The sequence below is a fragment of the Cebidichthys violaceus genome, unplaced genomic scaffold (genome assembly GCF_023349555.1).
Source record: "Cebidichthys violaceus isolate CVI_PGR_0920_01 unplaced genomic scaffold, fCebVio1.0.p SCAF_1, whole genome shotgun sequence".
NCBI classification, from domain to species: domain Eukaryota; kingdom Metazoa; phylum Chordata; class Actinopteri; order Perciformes; family Stichaeidae; genus Cebidichthys; species Cebidichthys violaceus.
Genome location: NW_027176262.1, coordinates 10,846,144 through 10,871,767, shown reverse-complemented (window position 1 = coordinate 10,871,767; position 25,624 = coordinate 10,846,144). Strand labels below are relative to the sequence as shown.

General features: G+C 42.3%; 4 protein-coding genes across 5 annotated transcripts; 2 read left to right on the top strand and 2 right to left on the bottom strand.

Annotated features, from left to right (window-relative positions):
- The first annotated feature begins 229 nt into the window (after positions 1–229).
- scarf1 (scavenger receptor class F, member 1) lies at positions 230–6,659 on the top strand. The gene is made up of 11 exons (XM_068710219.1): positions 230–517; positions 781–842; positions 1,013–1,114; positions 2,031–2,571; positions 2,655–2,873; positions 3,331–3,459; positions 3,708–3,814; positions 4,005–4,116; positions 4,464–4,588; positions 5,242–5,379; positions 5,505–6,659. Exons 1-11 carry the CDS (start codon positions 417–419, stop codon positions 6,617–6,619), a joined length of 2,751 nt encoding a protein of 916 aa, XP_068566320.1. The 5' UTR covers positions 230–416; the 3' UTR covers positions 6,620–6,659.
- On the bottom strand, positions 6,646–11,695 carry vtna (vitronectin a). Its single transcript, XM_068710265.1, has 8 exons — positions 11,614–11,695; positions 10,649–10,768; positions 10,104–10,559; positions 9,841–9,980; positions 9,594–9,750; positions 9,318–9,470; positions 8,693–9,229; positions 6,646–8,129 (listed from the first exon to the last, which is right to left on the bottom strand). Exons 1-8 carry the CDS (start codon positions 11,669–11,671, stop codon positions 8,011–8,013), a joined length of 1,740 nt encoding a protein of 579 aa, XP_068566366.1. The 5' UTR covers positions 11,672–11,695; the 3' UTR covers positions 6,646–8,010.
- Positions 11,696–12,716: 1,021 nt separating this feature from the next.
- On the top strand, positions 12,717–18,591 carry sarm1 (sterile alpha and TIR motif containing 1). The gene is made up of 8 exons (XM_068710232.1): positions 12,717–13,808; positions 14,558–15,176; positions 15,274–15,486; positions 15,905–15,996; positions 16,078–16,404; positions 16,516–16,705; positions 16,996–17,117; positions 17,410–18,591. Exons 1-8 carry the CDS (start codon positions 13,327–13,329, stop codon positions 17,513–17,515), a joined length of 2,151 nt encoding a protein of 716 aa, XP_068566333.1. The 5' UTR covers positions 12,717–13,326; the 3' UTR covers positions 17,516–18,591.
- slc46a1 (solute carrier family 46 member 1) lies at positions 18,570–23,701 on the bottom strand. 2 transcript variants are annotated; one of them, XM_068710244.1, is made up of 6 exons: positions 23,228–23,701; positions 22,038–22,429; positions 21,440–21,918; positions 20,837–20,920; positions 20,504–20,660; positions 18,570–20,356 (listed from the first exon to the last, which is right to left on the bottom strand). In XM_068710244.1, exons 1-6 carry the CDS (start codon positions 23,534–23,536, stop codon positions 20,302–20,304), a joined length of 1,476 nt encoding a protein of 491 aa, XP_068566345.1. In that variant the 5' UTR covers positions 23,537–23,701; the 3' UTR covers positions 18,570–20,301. The 2 variants fall into 2 exon arrangements, with proteins under 2 accessions (XP_068566345.1, XP_068566354.1); XM_068710253.1 differs by lacking the exon at positions 18,570–20,356 and having other exon boundaries at positions 20,617–20,660; positions 20,837–20,867.
- Between the last annotated feature and the right edge of the window lie 1,923 nt (positions 23,702–25,624).

Sequence of the window (25,624 nt, the reverse complement as noted above, 5' to 3'; positions counted from 1 at the left end):
ACTGTCAACAATACATTCTGGGAAAAAGGTGAACATCAGGGATGTGTGTTTGCGTTTGTGCGAGCCCCACCAGTGTGTGCGGCGAGTTTTGTGTGTTAGTGTTCGACCATCTTTAAAAAGCTCTGTGTCTGGCTGAATAGAAGGAAGTGGCTCTGACTTCCCCAGGAAATGTGAAGAGGAAACCCGGGGCTTCAACCTCTCTGGCTGCAGTGGAGCCACAAGACGACACTGGAGAGAAAGAAGGAGGGAAGGGTGGATGGTAGACAGAAGGACAGATACTCCCTCTCATTGTGCTCCCTCTGACTGGAAGGAGAACAAGTTGAGAGGAGAGAACGAAGTCAGGAACAGACTGGACACAAAGACTGAGACAGAAAGATATTTGGTCGCTGGGTTTTGGTTTCTGACTTTTTGTGGAGATGAAGTTTCTCCTCAGAGCTCTGAGTGCTTTGCTCTGCTGCTCGCTGTTCTCCTCACAAACACTGGATCCTACTGGGAGGAACGTCTGCCACAATATCAGGTACAACTTTACCTTCACTCACACCGTTTCATTGTTTAGAATTTAACACTCCTGAAAAAAATCAAAATGTTAATTCTCTTCTGGTGACAAACTGTAGTTCCTTTTAGTCAAGCTTTTTCTCAAAGAGCTCTATGGAGTTTAGGACTGTGCTGGACAGCTCCTCAGTCTGAATACAGATAATACTTTTTTTTTATCTCCTCCTCCTATTTTTTCAGCTATTTTGAGATTTGTCAGGCTAATTTGATTATTTTCTGTGTATTTAGGAACCCTTCAACCTTGGTCTGTTGCACTGGATGGCGTCAAGAGGGAAAAGAATGCACCACACGTGAGTTTAATTACTCTAATGGACAGAAGCAGGAATTATGCTTTCACTGCCTCCATATTTGTTTTGCTTTTCCTGTTGTTTCATTCACTGGTGTGTGTGTGTGTGTGTGTGTGTGTGTGTGTGTGTGTGTGTGTGTGTGTGTGTGTGTGTGTGTGTGTGTGTGTTTGTAGCTGTGTGTGAGGGTGAGCAGGCCTGCCTGAAGGATGAGATCTGTGTGTATCCTGGAGTGTGTCGCTGTCCACCTGGTTTCTATGGAGCTCACTGTAAAACACGTGAGTTACATTAAACAACAGGAGATATTTAGGAGATGTCTGTTTTGTCAGTTTGATTTACAATGCACTAAATATTTCAGTTTTATTGTATACAAATGACCATTAAGGGTTACTTAAGTTGATACTAATACATTTTTTTGTGAAATGACATCATAAACCAGTAAATGTTTCTCCTGAACTGAATGTTTTAATAACCTGTGTTAGAAGAACTATTCAGATATTTAACTTAATTAAAATTACCAATACAACATACAATATGCACTATGTATTAAAACTCCTTTACAAGCAGAATTTAAGAATTTAAAACCCTACTTAAGTAAAAGTATAGAAGTCTTATCAGCTTATGTATTTAAAACAAAGTAAAAGTACTTGCTCTGCAGAATATTGCCTATATAACCAATATATTTTTTATGCAGCTCGTTGCTAGATTGTTTGTAATTTTTTTACTTTGCTTTTTTGATGTAAAAAAAGCTAATCATACCCCTTTTGGTCTAACTCTGTAATTTAAGATAAGCCAATTGGGAAGTTTGGAGGGGAAATGTTGATTTAGTTGAACCTTTAACAATTCATAAACATCTTAATCATGATATTGTGCCCCAACTAGACACTGCTTTTTTTGTGAGGGGTCAGAAGACAAAAAGGTTAGGAGCCTCTGGTTTAATCTTCATCATATGTTTATGTGAAAAATCATAATCTGAAAAGTAACCAGTTATTATAGCTGTCAAATGTAGTGGAGTAAAAAGTACAATATTTCTTTCAAAATTGAAATGGAAAAACACTTTAAACCCAAGTACCTCAGAATTGTACTGAAGTACAGTGCTTGATGTACTAAGTTACATTCTACCACTATAAATTGATTGTTTTGTACAGCATTAGCATTTTAGTTTTAATATGTACTCTCTGTGTTTGTTACCAGGCTGTCCTACTGAGTTCTGGGCTCCAGACTGTCGCCAGGTGTGTCAGTGTTACCCACACGGCCGCTGTCACCCCGTCACTGGTGAATGCACCTGCAACTCCAATCGCTGGGGTCCACTGTGCCAGTACGCCTGCAAGTGCACCCGGCACGGCCACTGCCACCCAGTCCACGGAAACTGCACCTGCAACGAGGGCTGGTGGACGTCAACCTGCTCCAAGCCGTGTCAGTGCGTCAGCGGGGGCGCTGCGGGCCCTGGCTGTGACCAGCTAACGGGCCGGTGTCAGTGCCACAGGGGCCACTGGGGGCTCAAATGTCCCGTCACTTGCAACTGCTACCTGTCACAATGTAACCAGCGTACCGGTATGTGTGAGTGCGAGACAGGCTGGTGGGGACCCAGTTGTGACCAGCGATGTAAATGTGACCTCACACAGAGCAGCTGTGACCCGGCCAACGGGCAGTGCCTGTGCCACCCGGGGTACCAGGGGGCCGTATGCAACCAGCCCTGTGAAGCTGGGAAGTACGGCAGTGGTTGTAAAATGAGGTGGGTGTCAGTGGATACATTTGTTTGTTTAAATACCTGTGTGTTACTGGTGACAATCTCTGTTTTTTGTCTCCTGTCCTCAGCTGTGGTTTCTGTAAAGACAACCGGCTCTGCTCTGACACTGATGGCTCCTGTGATGCCTGCGAATCCGGCTGGAACGGCACACGATGCGACCGCCCGTGCCCGTCTGGTTCTTATGGTGACGGCTGCCAGGAGAAGTGTCCACGCTGCAGGAATAACGAGCCCTGTGACCCCAAAACTGGGAAATGTTGGAGGTGTGACCCAGGATGGACTGGATCCAGGTGTGCATGCGTGTTTTAGGCATACATGACCACTTTTGATCGTGTTGTCAAGCTTAAAATATTAATATTATATTAATGCAGTTCATAGTTAATGTGCTAATACATGCAAAACCAATGGTATGATATTTGTAGTCTTTAGTGATGGTTAAAGTTAAGTCTGCGTGAAAGTGCTCCTTGATCTTGTCTTTGCTTGCTTCTTCACGTTTCTAAAGTAGCCGGTGTTACAGTGTGTACTTTATATGGACTGTAAAGATGAGTGTGTGATGAAGATGGAAAGACAAGTAATTTTTTTTTGTTTTTGCCTGCAATGTCCATAAGTGCTTATATGTGTAGAGCAATATCCACAAAACAGGGTAAATCAGTTAATTTTTTAGACATGTTGTGGTATTAAAGTTTAAGATTATAAATCATTGTGAACTTATTATTTGTGTACTTGGTCATGGCTCCCTGTCGCCAGATGTGAGGAGGCCTGCTCTAACAGGACGTTTGGAGACGCCTGCAGCTCTCTGTGTGGCCCTTGTTTTCATGGTGACTGCCATCACGTGACAGGAAGATGTGTCTGTCAGCCAGGCTTTCAGGGAGAGAGGTGAGTGTGAAGTGCAGTGTCAGCAGATTGTAAAAAGGCCTTTATTCTTAAGGTTGTAAGCATATATGATACATTTGTGTAGTAGGTTCAAACATGCAAAACATTGTGGTCCCTTTAATTTTTTCACAGTGTTTATTACAGTTGTCATTACAGTATATTTTCACTGTGCACTAAAATAGATTCAGTGTTCATACACAGGATATTTTGTTTGCTGTGGTGATGTTATTGCATGACTGTTTTTTTCCCAGCTGTAACAGCAGCTGCCCCGCCCTGCAGTTTGGCCTCAACTGTTCCTCCACCTGTGACTGTAGTGAGGGGGACAGCTGCGACCCAGTCACTGGAGTCTGTCCCAACAGTACGTCCGTCCGTCCATCCATCCGTCCATCCATCCATCCATCCATCCATCCAATAGTATCTGTGTATGCTGGTGTGTGGACTAGTGTTTCTTGGTTCTTGATGTGTGTGTGTGTGTGTGTGTGTGTGTGTGTGTGTGTGTGTGTGTGTGTGTGTGTGTGTGTGTGTGTGTGTGTGTGTGCCTTTATCAGGTGCCAGAGCTGCTGTACTAGTAGGTGTCCTCGTTCCTTTGCTCCTGTTGCTCCTTGCTGTGCTCTGCTGCTGTTTGTGTTGTGGAGGAGGTCCTGTTGATGGGAAAGACAGGTCTGTCTCTCACATTTCCATCTATCAGTATTAGGCCCACTAACCAAACTGTATAAGCATTTTTGTAGAATGCCAAACATTACCAAGTTTTATAGCAGTAAGCTTTTTTATTTTACAAAAAATAACAGAGACTTGTATGTAACAACACACAGAATCTGGAAGTATGAACTTAATAATTCTTCCATAACATGGCAATTATGATATTATCATGTTATTTTGAATGGTCTAAAGACATTCAGTACCAAGGATTTGATTTACTGACATTCAACTTTACAATCAGCACAAATTCAACTGAGGCACTGTGCAAAAGTGTGAAATTCGAACAATATGAACCTTCTGTCTTCCAGGGCGACTGTGGCCGATGGAGGCTTGTCAGTTCGGATGAAATATCACGTTTACAGTGTCCTGGCTAACATCGGTGCTGCCCTGCCCTGTATTTCTGATTGGTCCTCTGGCCTCCCTCGTGTCACTGGTCAGTCCTGCAGCACACTATTTCTAATAGAATGCTGCATAATATAATGATACTTTGTAATTCATCGATTGTGTACAAACTCTTCAATGACAAAAGCTGCACATATATGCAAGGACAACATTGGACAAGATAGATCATTTTAAGATTCACCTTCCTTCACGAAGAGCTTGGTTTTTTCAGCTTTATGTACACTTACTAAAACATATTTGAGTGTTGTTAAACTTTTACTTTCTGGAGGAATGACTGCATGAATTATGAAGTAATATTTAGGTAACCTGCTGAAGTGTAGGGCGCTAAACTCTACTCAACTGTTAAACACAGTAGCTACCCTCTTTTTCAGGGTAACATTCTTTAATTGACCATCATGTTTAAATAGCTTCCTGGGAAATAAATTAATTAGATACATTTATCTTGAATTGTATCATCCATCTTTGTTCAGATTGCTAAAATATTTGAAGGAGACATTTCTTCAGTATTAATGAAAGACAATGGAGCTAAAACTTGATATTTCACAACATGGAAAGCCATTTACGTTCACCTAAATACTCACAATTAGTGCAAAATAAGAAAATGTTTTAATAGAGAATAAGCCTTGAACATTATTTTTTATATTTAATCTATTTTTCATGTCACACACACACACAAACACACAGTGTCTCACCATGACCCAGAGCTGACGTTCAACCACAGCTTCATTGAGCCTCCTTCCTCTGGCTGGGTGACTGAGGGGTCGTCCTTCGACAGTGATGAGGAGGAGGAAGAAGCGCTCTACTGTGTCCCTCCAAGAGAAGGTAGGATTAGGGATGAACCAGACTTGCACTGCCCTCTTTTTGAGGTGAGCAGAACTGCCACTTCAAACTTTCCCGTCCATCTCTTCTAATGTCTCTGGATTTTTCATTCTCTGTCTCTTTGGCAGACATCATGGCAGTGGCGTGCGGCGAGTTCCACGAGATGAGCTCGAAGTGTAACATGTTCTTAGACCCATCCGGCTTTAGCTGTGAGGACATCACCTCGCCTTTCAACATCCCTCGCACCTCCAGCATTGCCAAGTCCAAGCGGCCTTCTGTCTCTTTTGCTGAGGGCACCCGCTTCAGCCCCAAGGAGAGGCGTGGCTCGGCTCAGGACCCCGGAGCTCTCCCTGGACACCAACGCAACAAACCCAAGTCACCTTGGGGGGTTCTGATGCTGTCTGCCCTCCAAAGTCAGGGGAGTGCAGCTAGAACTGGGGAGGAAGATGGAGCTGAGAGCGAGGAGGGGGAAGATGAAGTCGATGTGCAGGCGACAGACAATCAGGATTCCAGCTGTGAGGCAGGGGACCAGGATGTAGGCAGAACCCCTTCCCGAGCTACCCTGCATGTCCCTGGGGCATCGGGACGAAGGCGAACTATGTCCAACACAGTTGCTCATAAATGTAGCCAGCCGCCGTCATCTGATGCTCAGGTGGGGGTCTTAAATAAGGTCACCACGGTGTATGTGACGGTGGGTAGGGCAGGTAAGCCCACGTCAAAGACAGAGACAAGCTCTGAAGGCCCAGTTCAAGCCATGCTGCGGCGACTCGGAAGCCTCCAGAGACAAAGGGAGCAGGAGTCTGGCAGGCCCAAGCCCAAAGGAGCTGAAGGGATCACCAAACCACCAAGGAGGAAGCTCGGAGCTCGAGCAAGCGTGTGGGAGGAGGGGGTCCCACCTGGAGGGGAGGTGGGCATATGTAAGCCAATCAGGAGAAAGCATGCTGCTCTCAACTCCGCTGACACAGCTGGTGCTAATGACACTCCATCATCAGAGAGCGGCACTCCAAAAAGGCCTCTGTCGTCCTTGTTGACGAGCGTGCCAGAGGTGGTTTCATCCGTCTCAGGGTCAGATCTGAGGGCTGAGAGTTGTGGCCCTAGTACAGGAAAAACCGAGGGCACCTACCTGACTGTGGGACCAGCAGGAGACGCTGTGAGTCTCACTGAGGTCATCGCCAATGAAGGTGCAGTGGTCGGTGTGAATGATGAACCCTGCTATGAAAATGTCATCATTAAACTCTCATAACCTCTGAGAAAGAACACGCCAGCAGGTCTGAGTCAAACAAAACTGCATATTTATTACTCTGCAGTTTTAAAGTTACAGGCACAAAGGAAACTCTTGAATTATTATCTGTTACACGATGTACAGGTACAGCTGCATATTGACATTTATGCAGCATTTGTGATTAAAAAAAACATTCAACTTTTGCCCAAATTCTACAGGATATAAATTAAACACATGACATTTATATTTTAGATTGAAATATAAATGAAACAAAAGCAACAGAATATCAGATGTGGTATTTTGGTAACTTTTCCTAACAATGCCACTGGTTCCATTCAGTGTCTTAAATTTGATATGAACACGACTATTAGGGACAGTTGTGTGATAAGTGTTTTTAATTCCTCCATGTTGTATTAACTGTATACATACAAGTACTGTAATATCTGGGCGAGCTTCTTGACTCAGATGACGGATAAACAGACAATAAAACATCCGTGTTGTACGAGTAAGGCAAGAGCAAACAACGGCAAACATATCAGAGTAGTCTTAAAAGATCATGAACTGTATTCTTCTTGATGACTGTTGTTGTTATTTATCATGGATGCAAATACATGTAAGACAGACTGTAACAGGTTGTGAACATGCAATCAAAAGTGACTCACTCAGTAACACAGTACATCGTTTAAACATCTGTATGCATTATAGTAGTATTATATTTTGTTCTCTGCTACTTAAACTGGAATTGTAAGAATGTTTTTAGATCTACAACCTACAGTCAAAGTCCCGTCTGTCACTGCTCTCTGACAGTCACATGATGCTGCTGTTGAGTAAAACCTCCCTATTGCATTATAGGGATTGTTTTCGTTTTTATCATATATATCTATACAACCATGTGCCAAATGTTTATGACCCTTTGATGGATGAAGTCTTATAAGCCATGTGCTATATTTTGTTTTTCACTGTATATATGCTTATGATTAATAAGGAGAAAATAAACATTTTGACACACATATATATATATATATATATATATATATATATATATATATATATATATATAAATCTAGCCTTAAAATTGTATTTGCAATCTATTCTAGGCTTACTCAATTGAGCTTATTGTCAGTATAGTTGTGTTTAATTTAGTAGGTCAGCTGATGTTGAGACGAGATGAGCTTTATCAACCAGTTGAACTTTGGCCATGTTGAGGCCAACTACTGTGTGGAGAGCAGCTGTGTGTGGACTTTGATTGATGAATATTTGCTGTGATGTGCAGTTGTTTACGGGTTACACTGAGCAAGTGTGTCAGATTTTCAACAGCCAGCACTGTCTGTTTCGGGTAAAATTAATGATCTGTCACGCACCAACTTAGTCCAAATGATCATATAAAAATACCTAAGATGTATATAATCAAACTACTTTTCTGCCTCAGTGGTGTCTGGACAGCCGAGCCAGTACTTGGCGATGGATCTGGGATATGGAGGCGTGGCCAAGTCAACTCTCTTGGTCCTGAGGTCCACTCTGTAGTATTTATCTGGAAAACACAAAAACAACAAACAACATTCATTTCATATCTGTGGAGCAGCTCATGGTCAGGTTGTGTGAAGAAAATCTCACTCTCAGTCAGTAAAACAACTTCACATTAGACCTGTCATCAGTGTCAGCATGCTTTAAAACACTGTGGTTTATGATTCTTTGGTGAATCATAAACCTGATAACAGTACACGATATCACTTAAAGGTGACAAACGTAACTACACAAGAACTGCAGTGATTTTAGGCATCTGTTTCTTTGTCATGTGGACTATTACACAGCATGTGAAACTAGGTATAATAAGCCTTCTGTGGCTAGACACAGCTGGGGAAAGTTTGATAAAATTAGTTAAAATTAGTTCCTGTCTGCCCTCCCAGCTGCTCTCGACATCTGTTACTCATTTCACAAAGGTCTTCTTTCATCAGTCCTGTTCCTGGGTTTAAATGGGTACCCGTGACCACCTCACCCTTGAACTTAAATAAAGCAATTCATATTATGGGAGCATTTATTTTGTTAAATTATTTTGTATGACTATTATCAACCTAAATGACACTGCTGTGTTACCTCCTCTAAAGAAGTAGACGCTCTGTATGGGCAGACTTCCCTCGATGGACTCCCAGAACGACCTGCCGTCTCTGGAGTCATAGTTGCCTCTGTTGTTCTGACGGTAACCATCTCTCCGTCTGTCCTGGTCCCGGTCTTGATCCCACCGTCTGTCCCAGTCTCGTCCGAGCCTCTCTTCTATCTCCATCCTCCTCTCTGCCAACCTCAGACCCATTTCCATCCCCCTTTCTGCAAAGTCCTGGCCCATGTTCATCCCCAACTCAGCCGTGGACCCCCAGAACGGTGAGCGGCTTTGCCTCCTTCGACCCCACTGCTGTCCGTACTGCTGGTCCCACTGCTGTCCGTACTGCTGGTACTGCTGGTTCCACTGCTGGCCCTGCTGTTGACCCCTCTGCTGGTCAGGACGGTCGTCGTTGCGGCGTCCTGTGGACCTCGAGGGAGGGACGTACATTCTGCCGGCCATGACTGTATCCACTGGAGACTTGAGGCCCTTCCAGTCCTTGTCAATGAAGTGGTGTTTGTCGTGATGCTGAGGCACTGAAGAATGTTAGAAAAACATTAAGCTGTACAACACCTGCCACCTGCCTTCAAACAGGTACAAATAATCTATGATGCCACAACTCACAGCCAGAGAAGAGCTCGCTGAGAACACGTTCATAGTTGTTGTAGTATAGGTCAGTGTGGCGCCTGAACAGCATGGACGGAGACCTCTCCGACATGGTGATACACTCCTCATGGGACGGCTGGTGCAAAAACTCGTACATGTGATACTGATCCCCTGTAGAAAACAACAATAAGTAACTTTATGTTAGGTATAGGATAAGTATTTTACACATTATCACATGTTCACCAAAATATTCTGTACAAATGTCTGGATATTATGTGTAATGTCTGGTTGTACCTTTGAAAAAATAGACCTTCTCTTTTCCATTGTGACCAGGAGCAGGAAGTGCAAACGCTGCATCCACATGATCAGGAATTTTGTCAAAGCCAACGCTGATATCTCGAGGATAGTCATCATCCAGCACGCCGTCATCAAACCTCCAGTACTTGTTTCCCTATTGAAGGTTTGTTTGAACATTAAATTGTTATTACAGAGGTGTGACATACATGATTTATCAAAACAAAACAAATTCCTGTGTTCCCACCTTGAAGATATAAGTCTTCCCGTGACAGTTGACGCGGGTGAAGGCAGCATCAATTGGCCCGCTGATGCCCCACACATCCTTTATGAGCTTTGGATAACCAGGAAGCACTGACTTCTGGTACAGTTCAAAAAAGTACTCCCCTAAAAAAAACAATACAGAAGATCATAGGCATGTTCCACCATGACACAAAGATCATATACCTTACATTTGGCTCTTTGATCAAATGTCAGATTACTACATTTGAATATGAGGGGATCACTCACCTCTGAAGGCAAATATGGAGCCATTTTTTTGTTGCATGAAGGAGTCAAAAGGCCTCCCACTGCAGACCACAGCGTCTGGGTCGGGGGCTTCAGTGGTGGCGGCTGTTGTGATGGGAACAGTGGTCGTCTCAGCTGCTGCATCAGTCGCAGAAGGTGTAGTTGTGCTGGGGACCATCTGTGGAGGTTCGACTGTCTGTGAAATGGGTGTTTTCTGTGTAACAGGGGTTTTCTGAAGTATGGTTTCTATCAGTCGAGGGGGTTTGTTCATTTCCAGTTCTGTTTCTGGATGTTGCTGTGGTGTGCGACCAAAGTCTGAGATGGGCTGCTGTGTTGGCTTCAGCTGATGATTGATAACAGTGAAGGACTGGCCGTGTGCTGAACGTCTAGGCGATGGAGGGGTACCTTCAAACAGCTCACCGTCATCGTCCTCTGCAAACACAAATGTGTCTCCGCGAGCTGAGGGAGAAAAGTGATATCAGCGACCATCTTTCACTGCACCATTTTGACTCTCTGGAAACGTTATTATGAGCAGAGAGGTTTCTTACTCGTCATGCCGCAGGTGACCTCAAAGTCAGAGCAGCAGCTCTTGTAATACTTGCACATCGAGTCACACTGGCACTTCTTCTGAGAGTTAAAGCCATTCTCACAACGTCCCATACAGGACTCTGAAGATGAAATGACAAGAGAGAAAGAGAACTTCATTGGCTCTGTTGTTTTATTTGTGTATTCTTTGCACCTCTGACCACATGAATTTACTCCTTTGAACAATAAAGTTAAATGTATGCTTTGACAGTATGCCCATGGCAAAGGCTCATGGGATATGTGGTTCTTTATCATTAATAACAATTCTTTCTATCATTGTAACTGTCTTTGTATAGTAATGCCTGCTTATTGTACCCCGTCTGTATTCATAATTGTAATTAGTGCTGAAACAAATACTTAATTGATTAACAGATTATACTATTTTGATACTGGCTTCATTTTGTAAGTCATTAATAAAAAAAGGCAATAAATGTGATAATTGCTACTTTTCACAATTTGATAGTTTTAAATTTGAATAAATGTAGATTTCTGGATTGCTGGTGAGACACAACAAACCATTTGAAGACATCACTTTGTGATGGGTATTTTTCATTATTTGCTAGCATTTTATAAACTTAACAATTAATTGATTAATTGTTAAAATAATAAGATTAAGTTATTATTAATATAATTGTTCGTAGCAGTCCTGACGGAAACCATTGTCTACTTGTGTAGATAGGGCACCCAAAGCTGATACCTCTGATTGGTTAAACAAATGAAAAATGAAATGAATATTTTTTTTGTTAAATGTTAATTGCTTCTTGTAGTAAGCAGGACACAGTACATTTGACACACAGAGTAGACCCATTATCAAGTCTTACTGAAAACTGATAATACTGAAGGGTGAACAACAACCAGCAACACTCCCATTTGCTCACTACAAATACTTTTCTGAACTTTAAAAGTGATTTTTTAATGTTGTACTTACCCTCTACAGCAAAGGTTTGAGCGAGCAGAGCGAGCAGCAGGACGGCACACAGCCTCATGTTGCCTCTGCTGTGTGAGAGGACAGAATGAAAACGTAATGACGGGCCGTGTGCTCGCAATCATTGGAAACATGTGTCAGTCACCCCGCTTCCTTGTTTACTTTAACCTTATTTGCAAAACTCTCTCTACTCGAGCAAATGAACAGAGACATACAGGGAGAAAGAGGTCGAAAGGAAACAAAAGTTTAAGCCTGTTGACCTCTGACCGGGTTGATTTGGGTCATTTATCAGAGAGCAGTGATTTTTCTCTCAGCAGTTTGAGTAATGCAACATGAACTGTAGCGATTAGTCGTCGACTACTACAATTCTCTGATTCAAGCTTCTTAAATATGAATATTTTTTTGTTTCTTTTTTATAGACCAAGAACCAAACGCTTAATCGAGAAAACAATCAACAATAAAATAATCATTAGTTGCAGCCCAAATGCACCAACCGTATGCTGTCTTATCTATTAGGCCTAATCGCTGTCAGGACCAGACTAGACCTGAATGTATCTTGTCACCTGGTGCCATTGTGATGCCTCAGTGAAGACAGAGAGGAGCAAAGTACTGGCCTCCTGTGTCGTCCCATAAAACAGTTTAACACGGTTACGATTTTTAAAACTGCGTGACAAAGTAATAACACACACCTTTATCTTCATGTGTATAGGATCTTCTACATTTCACATTTACAAAATGTGTGATGTTTGCCTAGATGTCCTGATGCTGACAAATTGTATTTTTAAAATTGTATTTGGAGTCATAAAACACTGTATCTGTATCTTATGAGCATGTTCTCTCCTGTGTCTTAATGACATTTATTTAATTCCTCTTAATAAAACAATTACAAAGGATAATGTACAGTATAGAGCTACCAGAAACAATTATAGTGTGGCTCAGAAGTTGTTCTCCTCTTCGTCCAGCAGAGGGCCTGCAGTGTTTACAGACATCCCTGGGCTTACAGAGCACGCTCCGACCGGCTGTGATGCAGGGTGGTGGAGGAGGAGGAGGAGGAGGAAGAGGAGGAGGAGGAGGAGGGGTGTTATTTCCCTGTTCATCACCGGCAGTATCCGGACCCGTGAAGACACAGACAGCCTGCGGATGCTGACCGAAGGATGCGATAGATTTGGAGGTTGCTATTGGAGAGATGTATCGCATTTTGTATGCCTGCAGGGAGACGAGCCGCTAGAGTGCGTCAGATAAGGTGGGAGGAAAAATTGTACAAAAAAACAAAGCAGGTCTCCTTTGTTACAGACAACAATAGTCTGTTTCTTCTCCGGAAAACCAGTAGGATCTGCTCTATTCTCAGTTCCAGGTCCCGTGTGCTAAAGTTTGGCCTCTTTAAGGACAGTTCTGCAAACAGACTGTGAATGCATGAAGTCATATATTGGTCGGTGGGACAGAAGAGACAAAGCAGCAGCGGTTGACTATGCGCAGACATACTGTGACCTGCTCAAGATCTGCTTATGAGTCTTTATGGGCTTACTGCCACGGATGACATCAAGAGAGAGAGGGGTGATGCAATTTGGTGAAAGCTGTCACTTTTGATTCACAACTGAGGCCTTGATTAAGGCGTCTCTAGGTAGCAGACTGGAGATCACAGAGGAGAATTTTCAGAGGCCTTTGTAAACAAACACATTTCAGCATTAACGGGGAGTGACGCGTTTCTGCCGGTAGATGCTCTTGTCTCTGACGCTCTTCCTGTGGAGGCTCTACCAACGTTTCTCCATCATGTTCAGCTCGGAACGACTCACGGTCCCGGAATATGTCAGCCGGCTGCAGAGAGGGAGGAGCGGATCTGGCTCTGGCTCCGGCTCCGGCTCCGACCCCAAAGCGGTCTCTCCAGGCATCAATGCCGACGTCCAGGCGGTTCTGGCCACCTCCATCCCCGCCCTGCGCTCCGCCATCAGGCGGCTGAAGTCATCTCAAGAAACCTCTGATTCGGATGAGACCCGCAAGGCCATCGCAGAGCTCTTCCAGCTGGTGGAAGAGGCCTGGGTTTTGCCCGCTGCGGGCCGTCAAGTGGCCGAGGAGATCTGCAACAGGATCCGGCTGGATGGAGGCCTGGAGCTGCTGCTACAGCTTCAACAGACACCTGCTGTGGAGATCACCTATGAGTCTGCAAAACTGTTGGAGCAGATACTGATCTCAGAGAACAGGTAGGACCAAATAACGTGAACACTTTTAACAGTATGATGCAGTCTAAAACAGCAGGTCTAAACAAACCTTTTTGATGATTTGAATTTGTTGTTTCAGTTAAGATTGTGTGCTTGTTATGATCTAGCCATGTTGTTGAAATGTGCTATACAAAAATAAACTTGCCTAGCCAAGGCAAAATCACAAAAACAATTAATCAACATACAGTAATAACTTAAGCTTATAGCTTAGGATATAGAAAGGCTGTTTTTATTGGCTTTAAAGGCAGTATTATTTTTGGGTCCACTCCTTTTATATCTATGTTGTTTTAGGGCATAATTTTCTGATCACTCTATTCATCAGTCTATAACTTGTTTGAACACTATAAAATCAGAGTCATATAAATCACAGGTACTGTTTTGGTTTGACCAGCAGTCCAAGGCTAAACTATATTAAATTTAAAGTGATATAAAACAGAGAAAAGCATATTCACATTTGAGAAGCTGGTACCAAAGATTGTTTAGTATTTTTGCTGATGAGTGACTTGAAGTATAAATCAATTCAAGTCATAAATGATTTGTTGAACATCCAATTAATTGTCTAATCATTTCAGCCCCATTTGATTGATAACTTGGTGTTACCAGCATTCATATGTTTGTGCCTCATTTGTTCAGGAGTATCTGTTTGCTGTTCACTGACACTTGCAGTCAGTTTATCCATCTGATTTCACGAGTCAAGTTTTGTAATCATCTTGACAAACTTCTGTTGACAGAGATTACATAGCACGAATGGGTCTGGGGGTCGTCCTCAACCTGACTCGACATCAGGAAGATGCGCAGCTGGCTCGCAGCGTCTCAGGGATCCTGGAGCACATGTTCAAACACAGCGAGGAGACGTCCGTCCACCTCATCTCCAACGGTGCCCTGGATGCCCTCCTCTTCTGGTGCCGAGGTACGGATCCCACTGTGCTGCGCCACTGTGCTGTGGCACTAGCAAACTGTGCCATGTACGGAGGCCACCGCTGCCAGCGATTGATGATCGAGAAACAGGCAGCCGAGTGGCTTTTCCCGCTGGCTTTTTCCAAAGAGGATGAACTCATTCGCTTCTACGCATGTCTAGCTGTGACAGTGCTAGCTGCAAACCGAGAAATTGAGAAAGAGGTGGTGAAATCTGGAACCTTGGAGCTGGTGGAGCCATTCATTGCTTCTTTGGATCCGGATGACTTTGCGCGCAGTTTGTTGGACAGTGCAGACTGCATGCAGGGTAAGACAGCAGCTGATCTGCAGCATCTTTTGCCATTACTGGATGGCACGAGAGTGGAGGGAAAGTGCATTGCAGCCTTTTACCTTTGCGTTGAGACCAGCATCAAGTCTCGTCAGCGCAACACAAAGGTACAATCACTGTCCACTTTCTATAAAGCTCAAAAGTTCAGGTGATACTGTCTGGTAGCTTTGTTGTGACAGAGTTTTAAATTGTGCTCCTTTCCAGATATTTCAAGAGATCGGAGCGGTGCAGAGCCTCAAAAGAATCGTCATGTACTCCAGTAATGGTACAGCCTGCGCCCTCGCCAAGCGGGCACTGAGCATGATGGGGGAGGAAGTGCCGAAACATATCCTGCCATGTGTGCCCAACTGGAAAAGCTGTGAAGTGCAGACCTGGCTGCAGCAGGTTGGCTTCAGTGCCTACTGTGATCGTTTCCAGGTATGTTTAACAGTTTATTACTCAACAGATACAGCTAATATACAGGTATTAGAGAATTTCACTCGAGGCCGATGTAAAAGTCATTATCACAGGGTATTTATTCTTGCAAGAAGGAGACAGAGTTGAAACACATACAAGTCATGCATCAAGGCTGCTCAGAGGTCTGTCTCTGAGTCTCTGATATTTATGCTTCAGATAACACACAAGTGCACTGACACAGAATCATTTGCATAAAGCTACGTAGCATGTCTTGAACTCGTTCTTCTCCCCTTCCGCACAAGCAAACGTCATCTTGACGTTTAGTAAGATATTACAATCTCCCCTTACAGAAGGTCACAGTAACTGCTAAACGAGGAACATCTGAGATAGCAAGTGTGAAGAGAGTGTGGCTGACATTTCTAATCATCTTGCTGTATAGGAGCTCCAGGTGGATGGAGACCTGCTGCTGAACATCACAGACCAGGAACTGAGCGCTGATCTTGGCATGACTGCAAGCCTCACTCGCAAGAGGCAAGTGGTTCAAACCTTTCAACACATGAGCAACGCATAACACCAGTCTAACAAATAACTCTGTTCTGTCTAATCCTGCAGGTTTTTGAGAGACTTGCGTGTGTTGAAGACGTATGCCAACTACTCCACATGTGACCCAAACAATATGGCTGACTGGTTAGTTATGGTGGACCCTCGTTTCCGTCAGTACACCTATGGCCTGGTCCAGTCAGGCGTGGATCGCAACATTGTCCAGAGCCTGACCGATCTGCAGCTCCAACACGACTGCCACATAGACAACGGCGTCCACAGATCCAGGATACTCTCTGCCAACCGCAGGCCCTTAAAACCGTGCCACACAGATGCCCTGCCTGCAGGGCCCGACGTGTTCATCAGCTATCGTCGGACCACCGGCTCCCAGCTGGCCAGGTCAGTACTGAAACAGGACTAGTGGAAAAAAATCATAAAGAGTTAAATGGACAAGGTCAGAATGCATGTGTACTGAAACTACATCTTTCTCTTTTCCTTTTCCGTCCCAAGTCTTCTGAAGGTGCACCTGCAGGTTCGAGGATACAGTGTCTTCATAGATGTGGAGAAGCTGGAGTCCGGTAAATTCGAGGACAAACTGATCCAGAGCGTACAACGGGCACGTAACTTCATCCTGGTCCTGTCCGCCAACTCGCTCGACAAGTGCATGGGTGACACTGCCATGAAGGATTGGGTACATAAGGTCGGAAGTTTTCCATTCTCTGCATGTGAGGGACTCCATGTTGAAATGTTAGGTCACATTGTATCTATTTATTTTGCTTAAAACTTAACCCCTATCAAGATGTTCTACATTTTTATTGATACAACAGATACTTGTGGAATTATATTAATTATATTCCATTCATATTCCCTCACTGAGCTATCAGTTGAAATGACATGTTACATACATATTGTAGTTCAAACAAGGGGGTAAGATGATGTTTTACATGTCTGGACATTTTAGACTCTAAGGAGTCCTCATTGATCTTGCAGGAGATAGTCACAGCCTTGGCTGGTAAGAAGAACATAGTTCCTGTCACAGATAAATTTATGTGGCCCGATCCCATGTCGCTGCCGGAGGACATGAGAGCAATTCTGAACTTCAACGGTATCAAGTGAGTAACAATATACACAAATATACCAGAGCTTTACTGAGAAATAACATGTTATTGGTACAGCACTCACCACATGGCTGTGTGGTGTACATACAGTACATTTAAATGAATCAACAGGTTTAACAGCTTATTTAGTTAGTCTTTTATTTCTTTGATGAATAATTTGCGAATACAAGGGTTAACTTTTTACTGTTTGCGATTCATGTTTAGCAGATCTTTAAAATAACCATTAGAGAACTGATTTGCTTATAAAGCACATCATCAAATGCCTGTTGCCCTTTTCTTGACACAGATGGTCCCATGAATATCAGGAGGCCACGATCGAGAAGATCCTACGCTTCCTGAAAGAACGCCAAGACCAAACCGACGGCAATGCCAAAGAGCAGAAAAAGAAATAAACTGACATAAACAGTTTGATATCTATGTAAAATTTAAACGAAGCCAAACGCCACATGGCCCACGGTGAACAGGCCAGCAGCTTTCCCTGCTCTGCCCAAATGCATGTGAAGTCAATTTGATGTTAAGCTTACATGCTCACACAAAGACCTAATATAAATAGACCTAATATATTGCAAACAATGAATATAAATCAAAAAGGGATTTTCTGATTGTACATAATACACTGTAAGCCTATAATCCTAGTACCCTCATACTGCTGTTAATGTGTAATCAGGAACAGAATATACGCCTTCTGTCTCTCAGGAAAATAACTGTGATAGATCAGCCGTCATTGGCACCCCAGCAAAATCACTAATAGCAATTTCTGAAGCATCCACTCATCACAAACGTTATATGCAACCATCTTTTGTTTAACTCGTATACTGTAAATTCATAAGACCAAAGCAGGTCTCTGACTTTGCTGACATAAATGTTTTTATGTTTTGGTTGTGATAGAAAAGACTATCCACGGTGGGCATTATCTAAGCTAAAGGCATGACATACAGACATAAACGAGCTACAAGCTGTAAAACTGCACCCACAATTTAACCAAATAGGGATTCAAGGAGTGTACAGGCAACGAAAATGCGCATGTAGTATTAAACGTTTCCTTCCAACTGTGTTATCAATGTTGAATTGACATACATGAACTACAGTAGTCAAAAACTGTTGACTCCTTGAAAATGATTCCATCTGTGTTATAGAGTGTCTTGTAGACTGCTGTTACAACATACTGTAATACATAAAACTATCATTTCATACTGTTGACTGAAGGTTTCATTTGCCAGTGTTAAGTCTGATAAGTAATTATTTGTAACCTTTGCAATTCATACGGTCATATAGTCATCAAGATGTGTTGGACACATATTGTTCTGTAAAATGATACTCCTGTAGCCTGAATGAAACTGCTGTTTTGCAGGGCTTTTATCTGATCTTGCCTTAATATTGTTTGCATTTTAAGTTCACCTCATTGCATTTATCAAATTAGCTTTTTTTCAAAAAAGTAAGACAGGATTTTTATTTCGTCATGTTTTTTTTAATGCTCTCAGTGTAAAACAAACATAAATTGATCATTTTATTTGAAACATGGTGGAAAAATAAAAGGTGCTGTAAAATAAATGAACAGTGAAATCCTTTATCTGAACTTCACTTAATCACGCGTGACATGTAAAATGAAACAAATTGAACCATCATCTTTATCACAAACTATCCAAAATGATCCAGTTCTATTCCAATAAATCCAATAAATATTGCACAACTGATTACAACAAATAATAGACAGTTTTATGAGTCAGTTTTGTCACACAATTCGTCTGAAGAATGGCTGAGAAAAAATAATCGGCACGATCAATTCACAGTAGCTGAGTTAATACTTCATTTAACCTCTAAAGTTCCCTTTGTGCATCTTAAAGCTGATTTGGCAGCTCATGTTCCCTCACTGTGCATCTAGGACCTGACCCATGTGGTGCATGTTGGCAGTGGGCCTGAGCTCTGGGACTATCCCGTGTTGTCTGTGGTGGAGGGAGGAGGGTCAAGGTGTAACTCATTATTCCCCGGCTGCCGCTACAGTTTCTCTCTCTTTGGATTACTGATAGTTGGTTTGGACATGCTATGACATAACATGAATCTCAGGTACTAACTTCACTGTTTGAGGGTTCTTGAGAGAACATCCACTAATAGATTTAGGATACCTCTGTGAACAGACGTATCTCAAATTAGCAGTACCATATGTAAAAATAAAAATCATGCATTTAAAATTTTGTTTTAGTAAAAATACAAATACATTTTAAATACCAAAAATAAAAAATTACATTATTGGATTATAATAATTGGTCACTTTTATGCTGCCGCCAGCAAAGGTGGCTCTTTTGAACAACTTTATGTGTTGGGTAGCTTGTGAATTTCCCCCTGGGGATCGAGTAAGCCTTGTCTTATCTGAACCCTATATATATATGAAAACAACATCAGAATTTAAGTAGTAACTTATCTAAGAAGTGATAAGTAAAAAATGAAATATTTGCCTTGTAGTGCTGTAAAAGAAAATACAAGTACATTCTACCAATGAAAATGGATTGATCTTGTCAAACAATTGACTCATCATTAAGTAAAATAAACTTAACCTTCACTTAATCTATGTGATCTCAATTTGTAGACCTAAAGCATTTCTCAAATCAAAACTAGGTTATATCTGTCACCTCCCTTTTTGACCCTCTGTGAACTCACTATGTTGCGCCCATGCTTTATATGTTTTGGAACAACTGAGGAGTTTCTTAACCTGTAGTGTGTTATTTGAGCTACAGCAACTAATACATTCAAAATGGAAATGTAAGGCACACTCTTTGGCACTATTATGCTGTATTGAAATGTATCAAATCACGTAATGAAAACATAAATCGAACCTTGTTCATTACTTAATTTGTATAAATGTCATTATGAAAGACTGTGTTTTGTTTTTAGGCCCTGCAAAGATTTTGACAAATCCCCAGTCTCCACTCTCTAATCATTAAGACAGAGGAGGTTTCACAGTCATGTCAGTCAGAAAGCTTGATTCTTCATCCTCTGTTCTTGATCACGTTGGTGTGACTAGGAATAATTCCATCCCTGAGCTAGTTAACAAAAGTCAAGCTGTGTTAACATCAAAAGTCTCTCCCCTCACCACAGACGGATGTCTCTGCGTCAGAGCTGCTCACGTCTCAGACTGACACCAGGATGAACTTTAACTCTCTGACAGGTTCCTCTCTTCAGGTCAGGATGCTGTGGAGTCTCTGTGGTCTCTCCTCTGGTCTAAACATCGCAGGGTCCTTTAAAGACAAACATTAAAAACGGTTCATCATTTATTCTGCTCATCTTCAAAAAGGTGAGGATTGTCTTGCTTTGGTAATTAGAATTCACTAATAATAAAATGACTAAAAGTTACATTATTCCAATGAGGCAAGAGCAACACTCACCCAGTTATTCCAGCAGGGATGAAGAGGATAATGGCAGCAAGAAGGAAAGGGAAGCCCTTCATGAAGTGCAGTGTGGCCGGGTAGAGGGAGTTGAAGAGGCCACTGCCCACCAGAAAACATAAGCTCTGCACACAGGCAACACAGGCAAACAGGACACCTGGGAGAAAGTTCAAACACACAAAAATGTATACGACCTGCACGACACAAGCAGTCCCTCATGAAAAAGGGACTTACACTGCACTGTAGCAATATAATACTCAGTGCAGTTTGTTGTGTTAAAAACAATATGTTTAAAACAAGAGTTTAGTATTTTGTAAATGTTCAGTGACTGACCTTGTTCTGACGGGTCCACCAACTTAGACAGCTTTGACCGGAGCACAGGAATCACAGCCATGGAGAGGAAAGACAGACCATAACCTGGTGACAAATCTCAACTTAGTAGCAGCTAAATAGATATACTGTACATTGTGACACAGTGACACCACATTAGTGACCACTGCTAACAGTTTAAATTATGTTTCTGCATTTGTATACATGTATTCTTGTTGCATGTTCTTATTCTGTCATGAAATTAACTACTTTACAATCTCTGAGATCTGAAAATGTTATTGACTGGTTTCAGTCTTTCACTTGCTGAGCTGGACTCATGATAGCTGATAATGTGAGATTATTTTCACTTGTGGCTGAAAAAGGATAATGAAAGCAAAAAGGGCATATTACATTTCAGTGTAATATCATTTTCATGGATATTTTTGTTATATGTCATCATTACTTATAAAGGCTGAAAATGCTTAAATATGCTGAGATAAGGACTGATTTCTGGGCTTAATAAGACCTTGAAGTCATCTCATTTGCCGTTTACTTTTGCTTATGGATAGAAAACCTTTTGTCTATCTATCCATCTGGATGTCACTAACTCACTCTGGATTTTCTCACCTATGAACATGAGCTGGGTGGTGTCAGCTACAGAGAAGACCACTAGCCCGATGATATTGGAGGCCAGACCCACGACAGCCACCCAGGAGTCCTCCAGGCAGCACTGCATGATCTTCAGCCCCAGCAGACTGCTGAGGTAGGCCAGGTTCAGAGCTGCTGATCCATAGCCAATGAGGGCCGACCCCCAGCACAGCGGTGAGCTCAGCACATACAACACATACAGCTCCCTGCTGCCCATGTGTACAGTCATCACTACGAAGAAACACAGCATGTAAAGCCACAGCTTACATCTGTGAAATCTTCCACCCGCCTCACTGGTACTGCCTCCTGTTGAGAAGAGGTGCCAGACCGCTTTATGGTGGCGAGAGGTGAAGAGCTTGGCACTTGGGTCTGGCAGGACGGACTCACTGACAAACAGGTAAGCGTACAGAGCTGAAGCCAAGTTAGTGGCCACGACCAGCCAGAATGGATTGATGTACCTAAATAGAGGCATAACAACATAATGGTCATGATTATCAATTCAGATAGCAAAGATTTTGATTTTGAGCAAAGTGCACTGGCTAAATGGAACTGACATTCAAAAGCACACATTCCTTACCCTTGTGCCCGCCGCCACTGCCCTCCGATGATGCTTGCTAGCATCCCTGAAAGGCCCAGACAAGCCTCCAAGATGGCCACCCTGAAGGTGCGGGACCTTCTGTCGCTGATGTCAGCCACATATGCAAAGCAGCCCGCCAGGATGGCGATGAAATCCCCTGAAAGGCCGCAGAGCAGCCTGCCCACTAGAAAGTAGACCACAGGCAGCTTCAGGTACATCACCACGAGGTAAACCAGCGCTTGGAGGGCCAGGCCGAGGTTGGGGATGATAAGGACAGGTCTGCGACCTGCGAGGTCACTCCACGAGCCCAGGAGAGGCACCACCAACAGGCTTAAAGAAAAGCCCCCAACACTGATGTACAGGTTCCAGTGGGCTGTCATGGTTTCCACCTCCTGTAAAGAAACCAAAAAATTATTGTAACCCGGTCGACCACATTTATCAGCCAACAGGAGTTTGAGATCTTCAAGTTGTTTATGTTTTGTCTCCTATCCTACCCATAATAACCTTGGATGTGCAAAACAAACTGTCAGAGAATTCTGAAAATGCTGAACTATCAAACCTCTACTACTAGTTGTTATTTAAAAAGTCTGTTCAAATTGTGCATGTTCATCGTTTCGCTGTTGCTTAGTTTCAACTTGTGACTGCTGTTCCTCTTTTTGTAAGTGATCAAAAAAGAATAGCAGTTTATTTATTTTGTGTTAAATGTATGCACCTGCATTTTAGGCACTGACGAGTCTGCCTCTTTGAATCTTTACACTTAATGGTCACATTTTGCTTTGAAAATAAAAAAGCCTCTAAATGTAGCTGCATTTATGTCTTTTATTGTGGCCTTACTTCTATTGTGCACTAATGATTTATGTATTTTTTGTCTGTGCATTGTATGTTTTTGTGTTGCATGTTTAGTGGCTTATACTATAGCAAAGTGACATCTTGTATAGCACATATTTCACATAACATCATTATGATGCGTCATGATTGCTCATGATCCAAACCTGGCCTGTATCTAATTAGCGCACCTGACACCAGCTGTGGTTATCAGAGGAGATTTCATGGCTTGCCTGTTTAGGTAGCTTTGAGGTTCAGTAGTTCGGATAAATGAGAGTTAACAGCAGACAGCTACAAGTATGAAGGTGCCTTAGAGCAAGGCACTTAAATGGCAGAGACAGAGTATTTCAATTTTGATGAGTAACCATTTGAAGCGGGTCTGGAGGTACGGAACCGTTGCTGCACTCCGACCTCTTGGAGCCGTTGTAGCCCAGGTCCTCGCTGATGCGGTCCCACAGATACTGTGTGGCTAGAGGCGTCTGCAGGGACAGAGAAAACATGGAGAGGAACAGCACTGGCTCCACAGAAACCGGCCGCGAGCATCTCCACGGCGGTCGTACGGAGCGGGTTGTCGGTAACGGAACATCTGCCTCTTTGTGGCCACACGAGTCGTTGGTTTCCTCGTCAGTTGACGCAACGTCGGGAAGGATCGCTGCGGTGTCCAGCTCGTCCATGTCGAACCGACTTAGCGTTAACTGGGCACATTGATTGTTGTAACGTTACTTTCTCTCTTCCGATCAGTGTCTGAACACAAACATTAAGCTGATTCCCGACGCTAGTTTGATTACGCTGCTGGTGTTTTTCTGTGGGGTGAAATAAAACGAGCTTAGTAACTTTCTGCCAGCTCAGCTGAATAAAGGAAGTGACACTGAGGCACGTTGAAGCGTGAACTCAGCAGCCCCATCTGGACAAAGCTGTGAACTACATATTTTAGTTAAATAGTCTGATTTTATACTCTTAAAAACACGGGAATCCATCTATTCAATATCTAAGTAACTTTATTCTTTATCTCTAATGTCAACTACCATTAGTTTCTAAAACGCCCCAAATTCCCACGAAACAGGAGACATTACCTCAACCGCCCTGCTACAAACTACTATTGTTTTTTATTGATATTAATCATTGTACATGGCTTGCATTTTTATGGACTTTATTTATGATTTGAGCCATGGGGGTGCTTGTAAGCTCTAATTGGGTGTACAAAAGTTATTTTTAATGATTAACAGGATATTTTTTTACATCTGCAGTCCCTGGTTATGTTTTAAAACGGTCTAGAAATGGAATAAAACAGCATACCTTCTAAAATGTAGATAATTTAAATATCAGGCATATTGTCCAACAGACAGGGTTAGGAATATCATTTGACATTCATAACTAGACCAACGACATGATGGCAGCATATGCTAAAGAGAAAGTGCCTTGGCAGTCAATTTTGTAAATCTATGAAAAGATATTAAGCTGCCTTTTTTGTTTTGAAACTACTCCAAAAGCAGTCAGCATTCCTCTCTATTAATAACTAATTCTGATGAGGTGTTGAGGAGAAATTAATTTAACTGGTTATTTTAAGTAATTTTGGAGGAAGGCATTAGGCAGACTACAGCAAACTTGCAAGTTTCCTATTGTGTATACTAATTTTCCACTTGGAAGTCAAGTTTCTTTTAATATGAACGAGTTAATATTTGCTTAGATAAACAGTAACGTACAATTCTGTCCTCCTCGATGTGTTAAGAGCAGTTTCCTTTGTATGCATGGGAGGGCATGTAAGATATTTAAAATAATATGCACAGTATATTCTGTGACGGATGCACTAGAGAATTAACTAGATATCAACCGAAAACAAAATCATTGTATTATCATAGTAATTGTTCATCCTAGTTGATGGATACTGTATAAATAATCCGTCAAAGTTTTGTGCAGGCAAAATTGTTATGTGGTATTTCTCAGTGTGTAGCCTTTCACAATTTACTTTGTTCTTTATTTATATCAAACTCTTTGATCCTCTGACCCACACTTCAACCCTAAACGTCCAGTTTGTCTCAGCCTTAAGCAGCGTTCACATGTTATATGTCCCACCCAAGTAAATGCACTCCTTATTTGTTTGTCATGTTTATATTTAAAAAAAAAAAAATGGTTATATTGTCTTTAAAATCATTCTCGAACTGTTTTTAAGTCGGCAAAAATCTATTTCCCCCCCCTTCCAAGTCTCTTAAAGGATTATGTACAACTAAGTGCAAACTTGAATTACAAATGGTTTACTTTTCTTTCCTTTTTTTTAAAATCTGAAAGTATTTGTTCCTAAAGTAACCGTCAAGGACTTTGAATGTAATTCGATAGAAACTCAAGGTTGCCTCAAGCAATAAAACATCAATCATCATACTCTCTTGTAAAACCTGTTAACCTTTTCACTTCACACACACGGTGGGAGGATTATCTGGTTTGTCTACATTTCAGCCTCTGGCAGGCTTTTCATAGGAATCACAACATCGTGTTTTGTAAGTTACGCCCACACAACTTGTATACAAGGCTATCAACACTGTTATCTAATGGAACTTTGTTTTTTATAGATTGCCCTTTCCTCTTCAAGACATTTACAACACATTGATGCCATTTCAGACATGCCCCCCCCCCCCCCCCCCCCCCCGACACATGGAAACACACCCAGTACATGCAGGGCCCTCACTCTAATAGTTAATTTTTAATTTTTTTTCAGGGTGACATACTTTATGCACAGCCATATATATACTGTGGCTTTCTGCTACTGT